Source organism: Vigna radiata, chromosome 1 (assembly GCF_000741045.1).
Source record: "Vigna radiata var. radiata cultivar VC1973A chromosome 1, Vradiata_ver6, whole genome shotgun sequence".
NCBI lineage: Eukaryota > Viridiplantae > Streptophyta > Magnoliopsida > Fabales > Fabaceae > Vigna > Vigna radiata.
In genome coordinates, this window is record NC_028351.1 from 2,741,914 (window position 1) to 2,752,429 (window position 10,516).

The 10,516-nt window shown below is 34.0% G+C and overlaps 1 protein-coding gene across 9 annotated transcripts; it reads right to left on the minus strand.

Annotated features, from left to right (window-relative positions):
* Positions 1–4,231: 4,231 nt before the first annotated feature.
* LOC106756526 (DNA damage-binding protein 1a) lies at positions 4,232–9,420 on the minus strand. Of its 9 annotated transcripts, none has more exons than XM_022781869.1 (8): positions 8,702–9,420; positions 7,774–7,825; positions 7,559–7,621; positions 7,393–7,442; positions 6,127–6,202; positions 5,002–5,214; positions 4,763–4,869; positions 4,232–4,675 (listed from the first exon to the last, which is right to left on the minus strand). In XM_022781869.1, the coding sequence occupies exons 1-8, from the start codon at positions 8,731–8,733 to the stop codon at positions 4,420–4,422; spliced, it is 849 nt and encodes a 282-aa protein (XP_022637590.1). In that variant the 5' UTR covers positions 8,734–9,420; the 3' UTR covers positions 4,232–4,419. The 9 variants fall into 9 exon arrangements, with proteins under 9 accessions (XP_022637590.1, XP_022637593.1, XP_022637599.1 ...); XM_022781872.1 differs by having other exon boundaries at positions 7,988–9,420; XM_022781878.1 differs by having other exon boundaries at positions 8,774–9,419.
* Positions 9,421–10,516: the final 1,096 nt, after the last annotated feature.

Genomic DNA, 10,516 nt, shown 5'->3' on the forward strand with positions numbered 1-10,516 from the left:
AAGGTTTATTGTTGTTTGCCGCTGCAGGACAGTCGTTTCCTGAAGGCCTTCCATATGTTCAGGGCAGTTAAGTCCCTTGAAGGTTTGTTACTGTTTAGGGTGATTAAGTCCCTACAGGTTTTTGGCTGTTAGCCTTTTAATTCCAATCGCTGCAGGGTAGTGTAGTCCCTACAGCTCTGTTGTTGTTTGCCTCTGGAGGACAGATATTTCCGGAAGGCTTGTTGCTGTTTAGGGCACTTAAGTCCCTTGAAGTTTTGTTACTGTTTAGGGTGATTAAGTCCTTACAGGTTTGTGGCTATTAGCCTTTTAATTCCAGCCGCTGCAGGATAGTGTAATCCCTACAAGTCTGTTGCTGTTTTCCCCTGCAGTTTGTTGCTGCAGGCCCTTCATTTGTTCTTGCAATTTGTTGTTCATCAATAGTGGCGAACAGCGGAAATGACGTCGCGCCGATGACACCTTTGAAGACAAATTACATATTTCAAATTGAGTTTATGTATTCCAAGCTTTGTCCATACAATCTGTATGCTCCAGCTTGAGGGGGAATGTTAGAAAATAAATCTTATCCCGAGATTATTGAGAGAATATATTGTTATTATTATAGGTGATTTGGAGTAATAATGTTATATTATTATAGAATAATTACAATAATAATGTTACATTATTATAGAATATTTATAGGGATAAAATAGCAGAATTATAGATTCTTTCTCTTGTATATATTTCTCATATTTTATTCAAAATTAATAAGACAGTTTTTCCCCTATTTTCTTTCTTAACATGGTATCAGAGCTATGGTTAGCGTCTATCCTAGCGATATTTGTTGGGCAGATTGTTTCACCCGCTATTGGGCCGTTATCGGACCACCCATTAATATCTAGTTTCACGCTCGATATGTATATACCTCGGCGTGAGGGGTGTGTGTTGGAAGTCCCACATCGACTAGAGATAAGACCAATTTATAATATATAAGTGGGGTGCAGACCTCACCTTACAAGCTGGTTTTGTGGAGTTGAGTATATATATATATATATATATATATATATTGTTGTTTTGATGCATTCAAGGTGTTGGCCAAGAACCACTTGGATGTTGAGTCTCTCCTTTTGTTTGGTAGAATTGGGACATTGTTGCAAGAGACAGAAATGTCACCTGCTGATGTTGCTGAAAATCTAATGCCAAAGTCTGAGGATGAAGATGTGGAGACTTGCCTGGAGAATTTGATTAATGCTCTTAAGAAGAACAAGGAGGAGAATGCAAATAGAAAGGAAGAAGAAGAAGCAGAGGAAATTTTGGAGGAGAAAGCCAAAGAAGAATATACTCAGAATAAGGAAATATAGCCAGTTATATTTTCTATTAGTTGGTGGTAATGACTGCCGTACACTACTACTACTGGGATTGATAATTTGAAATATCTACCAATTACCAATGTAGCTTCTTGGCTTAAAAAGAATTAATTAAACTTCTTGTTTTGCTAAATCTTTATTTTCCTTGTCTTCTGGTTTTTCCAATGTTTCTTAGATTAGCAAATTGAACTCACTTCATCTCAGTTTGTGCCATCTTTGTATAAAGAATAATGTTTGGTTCATTGGAAACCAACCACCTGAAAACAAAAAATGTAGTTCAAAGATTTTAGTACATGGAAGAACAGAGATTTTTTATATAAAAAAAGCATCCTAGTCAAATTAACATACAATGATCATTTCAACAATTGCGAAAATAAAGACTTCCTGAATTATTAGACAGTAAGATAAAAAATTACTCTTCCAACTCTCTAGCAGGCCAAAAAGAAATTATTTTTATTTGATGTTTGACGTTGTTGATGACTGAAAGATTCAACGTTTCATGAATAAATAATTTCAGTTACTCTTCACAAGTTAATTATCAAACAGTTCTCAATTTCAACCAATACTATATATAATTGTGATAGTTATAAAGTTAACCATAGTTGTGGATTCAATGTTATTATTAAACGACAACAGTTTTCACCAGTTCTGGTTTTCATAGCGTTACTGATAATTACTCTATATTTTCTATGTCTGATCAAATAAATAAACTAAAAAAAAGCACAAATATAGTGTAAGTGCCTCCATTAAATTATTTATGATTAGATGTAATGAAAGAAAACTTGTTCTAATATACTAGATTATGTATTTAATATTGGTATAAAGTTCTCTAGGGAATACATTATATATAAAGAGAAATGGATTTGCAGATAAATTATTGTCTGATCTTTGAAATGAAAAAAAAAAAATTACAATACATGAATGCTAAATTTTTGCAAAGAAGGAATCAATTTTTGACTTAAAAAAAATAACCTATACCACCTTTTTTAGGAATTGTGAAATTATATTTGTACCGTATGGAATGGGACGGACGGTCGTAGGGATAATCATGCAACGAAACTCGAAGAAACACAACGGTGAAGCCCGGTCTTGGCGACCGGGTGTAACATCTGTTTGTGAGAAAAACCTTGAAGAATTCACATGAAGCATTATCGTCACAAGATAACACCGCATTCCATGCTCACAAAAAATGTTCTTCAAAAAAGTACTGAGAGACGAAACGTCGGGTATGATTAAGACGTTGAACCCCCAGGTCGCCGTACGGGTAGACCGCCAGTACGTTGAATGACCGACGATCAGCGACGGACGTTCACATAAAGGAGTTGATCCGATACCAGTTTGAACGGATTCCTCACCAAAACTGTTGTGACGGACGACTGGCACGTCCGGTCAAGGATAAAATTAGAATTTGGTAAGCTTTCAGGATTAAGGTAAAACCAGATTAATTATAACAGGCCTACTATTGGGTCGTGATTAAGGTTTTGTTAATCATTGGCCCATGAAGAAAACTATAAATATGAGTTCAGGGTCAAAGGTAGGTGGTTCCATTGAATGCACATTTACTTCACTTTCTCTCTCTATCTTTACCTTTTCATCCCATTAACTAATACTGACTTGAGTGTCGGTGTGCCATTAGCAGGTACACAGTCGGATTCAACGGACGAGAGCATTCATCAGGAGGACTCGGCAAGGGAAGTAGGAGATCGGACGGCTTACGGCATAAAAGTGTGTAGGAAGACTAGGGAGACCTTCCCCATCGAAACAATACTGTTAGAAATATTTACCCTATTTATCATCATTATATTATATCTAAGGTTATCTTATTTATTATATTATATTATGTCTAGGTTACCTTATTTATTATAATTATACTGTGTCTAGAGTTATCTTATTTATCATGATTATATTGTGTCTAGAATTATCTTACTTATTATGAATATATTATGTTTAGGATTACTTTATTTATCATGTATTTTGTATTACAATTTTCTTATATATAGAATGAGAGTGGGAAGGATCTTTCAAGCCCTATAAAATTATTTTACATTTTCAATTTCTATACAGCAAATGCTATGCTGCCCAATATTTTCTTTTGCTATAGCTACATTTACTGAAAAGCCCAATGGTGCAAAGCATTAAAAATATCAACCATTATTATAGAAAACCAAAAATAAAAGGTATTAATAATCATTAGGTTGTGAATAGCTTTCTTAACATTAATGCCATTAGGGATTAAATCAAGAGAAGAAAACCAATATGGAAAGAAAATAAGGTAAGACACAACTTGAACAAGTTGATTGTGATCAGCATCGTCGCAAAATAATGTCTGCACTTGAGAACAGAATCCTTCAATCTCAATTTCTTCCAGCTCAATCTCATTATTCATTGCTAAGACTCTTGTTTCACTAATAAAACTCACAACCAGAAAATATCAAAAGGATAATCAGTTAAGGATATTAGTGAGCACATTCCATTGATACCTTGAAGCTCTACTGATTAAATAAATGTATGAAAAAATTAAAAATTAAACAAGCCATGTGCCATTGATATAAAAATTAATTTTATCTTTCCTTTTGAATGTCTTGGATAAATATGTTCCACACTAGGGTAGGAGGAAGGTGAGCTGACCTGTATAAGATGTGCAATTTACCATCAGAAATTGTAAATATGTTATGTTTGAATATGTAAGCAAAGAATTGCTTCATAATACAGATCCGTTTTTTCCTTCCTTAATATTACCAAGTAAAAAGATTAGAACAAAAGAAAATATCATTTGAAAAACCTTTCGCATCAGACTGCAGATTTAGTTTTATAAACTGTGCAATTTACCATCAGAAATTGTCAATATGATATGTCTGAATATGTAAGCAAAAGTATTAGATAGGGCATAATACAATTCAAAGTCATCAAAACAAGATAAATATGGAATACAATGTATTACAATTGCTTCATAATACAGATTCCTTTCTTAACTTCCTTAATATTGCCAAGCAAAAAAATTAGAGCAAAAGAAAATATCAATTGAAAAAAATTGATCTGGGTGTACCAATTCCCACGTGTTTTATTTATGTTCTTACTAATTACAATAATATTGCAAATGCTTGCTAAAACAGATATGTTCTTTCTTTCCCTCCGTTATTGTAAGATAATATGCTATTTCTTGATGATGGATTAGTGTATATCGGTTCAAGTTCTGGAGACTCACAGGTGGCCTAATGAAATAGCAAATTACTCCAAAACTTGAAACAATATACTCGAATCCTCTATGAAGGTATGATATTGTAGATGCAAGGGAAGTCTCCCCAAGGGGCATAATTTTGAGTTCAGTAACCCTACAAAACAAATCCAAATGATAAGACAACAGGATTAGACAGTAAAAAATCTGTTAAGCAAACATGAAAACGAGACAGATCACGTACTTTTCATTAGTATGGATTATTACAAGTAGGCTAAGCAACCCCATATGATCACCAAGTAAATATCTAGAACCATCAGGATCAACTCTTCCATAGGCTTTCGTAATTGACTGAAAAGCACATAAGGTATAATTAAAATTGAAGGGAATTCAAAAAACACTTATTGCATAAATTTCATGAAAATCCAAAACGCCAGAATGGATGATTTAAATGGAAGAAACAAAAACTATTATTTAACATACAGGATCAATTTGGGTAGTCTGGAAAGCATTAGCACTGCAGTATACAATGGTTTCTTCTCCAACAATAAGCACGCCACAAAGTGGTGGTGGGGGAACTGGTATCAATAGATCAGGGCCATTATCAAGATTGTTCCGGGACCATGGACCTTCAACAAAATCTTTATCCTCCAGCACAACCTCATATGTTTTAACATGATGAACATCTTTATTATCCAGTCATAGATTAAAATATAATATTAAAGCCATCATAATAAAAAGACAGATTTGTTTCCAACCAAATGCGTTGCATAAAGGACATGCAAAAAAACGCATCATACATTTTCATAGATGATAGAATCATAGAAACATTGAGTACACAAGGTATGCAAGAATATGAGTATACCCACTCAAACTGAGACTACAACAGTAAAACTACGAAATCAATCCCAAACCCTCTTTGGCAGTTGTTAAATTGTCTTATACCTGTGTCAACAATTCTAATACATATCAATGTGATGATCACGACTGTGTCACTTCTAAGCGACAAACTACATACAGAGCTTGCCCATAAGAATTATTTAATTCTTCAGTGTATGTTAAATTAGCTATTGAAAGTCCCTTTTACAAAAACAGAACATGGTAAGTACCATAATGATTCCATGTTGACTGTATGAGTAATCTTTCGACCAATTGTAGGCAGGTCTACAACAGTAAAAAAATGTTAAACGCACGTAATTCCCTCCCTTAACAAATTTTGGGGCAAAAGACACCTTAAAGGGGTAAGCATCCTGGTCTAACTAAACATGCTGGAGGACAGCTTACACCAAAACCAGCCACAGAAATTTAGCCTCCTTAGATAAACACCTCAGACTCAATCTATTCCAAGTAACTAATCAACTAATAACCCCAAAACATTAGGTAGAAGAGGAATGCTCGCAACACACCCTCTAACATACTGTTTCTAACACAATTAATTATTTGTTAAAATTTATTGAAAACAACAAAATAAAATAATTCATTAACTAAGAGAGACCCACCAAAATCTGTGAATTCCAATAAACTTCAACCCATAGTAAAGAGAGTATTCAAACATGTCACAGAAAGTGTGTTGCCAGTAATTCTAACAGGTAGAATAGAATTAAGAACCTGGTAAAGAACCACGATGGTTGGCTTTGAACAACCATAAAGAAATTTGATATCCAAAACTTCAGGCTCCTCCAGCCTGAAAACAAACAAATCATAATTGAAAAGAAACAAAAATGGGGAAGAACAAAAACTACGGTTAGTGTAGATTTAGGTGCAACAATCAAGATAAGCTTATCTGTTTAAGGACTTCTTATAATTGTGTGAAGTGTACACGCATGAATATTCTTATTTATAATGAAGACGTGATACACTAGAAGGAACAAAATCAATAATTAATAATGACAAATACTAGTGTAGATATTCCCTATTTGAAGTAATCAAATCATATCATATTGCCCTAATTAATATCATCAATTCATATTTTAAATGCTCCTCCTAATGCTGAAGCATATGTATCCTCACCTCCCACTCTCTTTCTCTTCTTTTCCACTCTCTCAAATCCATCCTCCAATCCAAACAAAACTAACCTATTGAAATGTACTTATGGTTCAGACCCTTGATACACACTCACACATGCCTATAGATCTATTAAGAGCAAAATCTCTCAAGCAACCTTTTCTAAATCTTCTATTCTCAACTCCAACTTCCCAGCAAACACCCATCTGTTATACAGTTTCCATTATGTTCTATCTTTAACATAACTTTGTATCCATAAAGAGTACCCAAGCACTTGGGAAACCCACCCTTAGAAACTAGCTATTAATGGGGGTGAACCGAAAACTTAAATTCTCCACCAAGCATACCATGCTACTTGATGTGGTACCTAGGCACCCAAGTTTCTATTGATCCCTCAACACGCATATGAAGCCTCTTTATTAACAAAAAAAAAGGCATTATCAACCTAAATAATAATTTCTTTTTAGGCAAGGATATTTGAGACCCAAGGGAAATGAGGTACATCGATTGCCTAACCAGGTAAAAAGTTCGAATTTTTAAAATCATCTTGTCAATTAAACATACATTGAATTAACCAGGAAAAGTATACTCATACTTTCCTATATTTTTTTTTCAAAGAACGCTATATCTAAGTTCACTATTGATCCAAATACTTTATGCATGAGATTCAGAAATCACTTCCAATCTTATGTAAAGACACCACCAATATCCAAGAAATTGGTTCACAGTTCCTTCTTCAGACAGTGGTGACTGGTAATCATTACTCAACGTCATGGACTTGGCTACTAGTACAACATTTACGCACACCTGCAAAGATCACATGATAAAGAGAATTCATGTGTAGACCACCAAGAGAACAAAAAGAATTACCTTATATTAAATGCTTCCTTGAGCTGACCATTGTTGTCAAAGGGAATAACCTGGAATGTCAATGAACAGTGAATCATTATAACTCTGTAACATGACACTGTAAACCAGAGCATATTGTCGTTAGAATCTAAATTTTTTACCGGATACTAGATGAGAAGTTACATACTTTGAACAAACCAACATAAAAGTGAAGTCCAATCAACCTACAATCAGGATCAATAATGCCAATCTGCAGAAAGAAAATGGATAACAGCTGAAATGCACTGAACAACTTTCATCTGATCCTAGACTTATCATTAATGTTGTTACAAATATCAAAATTTAAAGAATACAATAACTACCAAGCTTTACTGGTAAATAGTAATAAAATAATATAGATACCTGAACGTTATCAGTGGGACGTCCTATCCCATCAGAAACCTTCCGCATTGCCCTGGATGACAGTAAAATTGAGAATTAAACTGATGAACAAGACAGTCATTATGGCACCTACTAGGAATTCCAATTTTTAATATATCGTACAAAAATTGAAAATCTTGCTGATTCTTTGAGCTATTTTGGCTCACTATTTCATTTGTTTTCAATTTGAACATACTCTGTCATATTTAAGTGGCACTTATGTTAAGAATCTGGAGGCCCATTCTAATTTTGACTTATAACTCCCAGCATAACTCCACCTCCAGAGTCCTGTTTGGGTCTCAAATGACCCAGACAATATCTATTCAATTAAGATATGGAAAGGTCAGGTTGCGGAAAACATTCCAATCTTCATTTTTCATAGAAAATCCTAGCTTGTATACGTAAGATACCACTCAAAACCACCAAGCTATCAGCCTATAATCCCGCCCAGAAGAAAGTAAAGTGGCAGAACGAAGCTAGAGACTCAGTCTGGGAGGTCAAGTGACGAAAACATCCCAATCATTTTTCTAAGAAATTTTGAGCTTGTACATTTAGAACACTACTCAAGATCACAGGTATAGAAAATAATCCCACACAAAAGAAAGTAAAAGAGGCAGCCTAATGCAGGAGGCTAGCTCTAGGAGGTCAAGAGTATGCAATTTACTAAACTAAAATTTCCCTTCACATGTTCGTTCTAACGGATACACCTATCCGTCTTCATAAGCAAAGCTGTACAAAACATATCAATTGGAATTTTCTGGTCATGCAGAGATGGCATGCTGTGTTATGTGCAACAATATAAAGAATACATGTCAGAAACGCAGTTTGCTTCCCATTTCTTCATCCAACAACACCAGAAAGCTTAGCAATAAAAGTATTACTAATGAAGTAATTAACAAAGAGAGAATACAGAGTTACAAAACTCTCTTTGAGACATTTCATATAAAGTTTCCTATTCTGGCCAATAGGATGGTTGCATTACAAAATTCACATTGAGATTGTTGGCACCCCAGCTGACTGATTATATGTCCCTAAACGTCGTAATAATTGGTAAGATTAAAAATAAAGTTGATTTCAATCTATTCGAAAACAATCATGGCAAGAGTAAGTCCACTCCAAAGGAAAAATATTGCTGCTTCCTCAAGATGTATATCTTTCAGTTACGATAAAGAGATAATATGTGCTTCACCCTCTTTGAGACCAAAAGAAGCAAAAGACAAATTACAAATAACTCAAGAAAAACGGATGTTTGGCGGTATATATCGGGACGTCCAACATAGGCTGCAAAGATATATTGAGAACAAAAGAAGTGAAAAAAAGTGAATCTCGATGGACTTACATTTCATGATAATGAAAAAGAAGTGAAAAGGAGAAGAAGAAAAAACCCTAAGCGAAAAAGAAAAGGAATAGATGAAGAAAAAATCCTAAACGAAAAAGAAAAGGAATAGATGAAGAAAAAACCCTAAACGTATATTTGGTCTCAGGATGAAGCACAAGAGTATCTGTTTATCTTAATTCAAAGACATTTTGTGTTCTTCAATGGGATTCTGAGACTGCTGAGCTTGTTACCCGGTATGTTTGAGGAAGCAGCAATATATTTCCTCTCGAGACTCTTGACATGATACAATTTAGAGTAAATCAAGTTTGCCTTTTAAAATTTTTTCTAAACATTTTTAAAAATATTTAAGTGTTAAGTGTCTAACACTTGTTGCAAACCGTCTAATTTCCATAAAAACAATTAAACATTTATTTTCAAAAAATTTTAAAAAAATTTATCCAAACCTCTCATTTCGAAGTTTTTTTTACTTTTCATTTAATTGTAATACCTGGATAAAAGAAAAAATATCTTTGTATTTTTATTTTATAATTCTAATATTAAATATTTAATTAAGGTATTTTATTGTGTGATAAAAGTGTTTAGGGATGATATAAAAAAATTGATGAATAATCTTTTTATTTTAAATTTTGGAATAAGATTAAATAAGGTTTAAATATAATTGATTATGTTATTATTTTAACATGATAATGATGTTCCAATGTTTTTTGTGTGTACTGATAAGGATCCCGTTATTTTGACACCATAAATTCGACACTCATTTGACACTGCCATGTGTCAACATGCTATTGGCCAATAAATTTTTTTTTTTTTTTAAATTTTGTCTGAAAAATGCAGAGTTTTAGAGAGAGAATGTTTTCCTTTTCTACCCCTGGACATTTTGAGTTTGAATGTGAAGGATTGGTTCTGTCTCAGAATTGGTTTCTCTCTCACATTTATCGTCTTCTCCATTAACGCTCACGGACTACTCTTCTCCACAATCTNGTCGTCTCCATTGCTCTNCACTGCTCTGAAATGGCAAGTTCCGGATTCGAGCATCGCTGGACGAAGGTAAGTTCCTTTATTGTGGGTTTGGGTATTTGGATTTGTGTTTGGGTATTCGGTTTTAGGTTTGGGTTTAGGGTTTTTTTATGGTTTCTTGTGGGTTGTGTATGGTGTTTGTTTGTTATTTGATTTGGATTGTTATTTTGTTATGGACAGTTGAGTGTGCGTCATTCATTTTCAACCATGTATATTAGCGCTCTCAACGAACGGTTGACAGAGGACCAAAGGGAAGTCATCTCCAAGACTCCATTTTTTTGGTATTTAGAGTTCAGTGGTAAAGTGACATTGAATGCTAAACTTTTGCGTGAGTTAACCAAGACATGGGTGGATTCCACCAACTCTTTT

Bases quoted from the DNA above. Each gene is read 5' to 3' on its own strand.
- LOC106756526 (XM_022781869.1), bottom strand. From the start codon at position 8,733: ATGAAATGTCTCAAAGAGAGTTTTGTAACTCT. The intron at 7,443-7,558 runs GTATGTAACTTC...TTGACATTCCAG, and splicing joins TTTATGTTGGTTTGTTCAAA to GTTATTCCCTTTGACAACAA. The intron at 4,870-5,001 runs GTATGTTAAATA...TGTGCTTTTCAG, and splicing joins AGACTACCCAAATTGATCCT to TCAATTACGAAAGCCTATGG.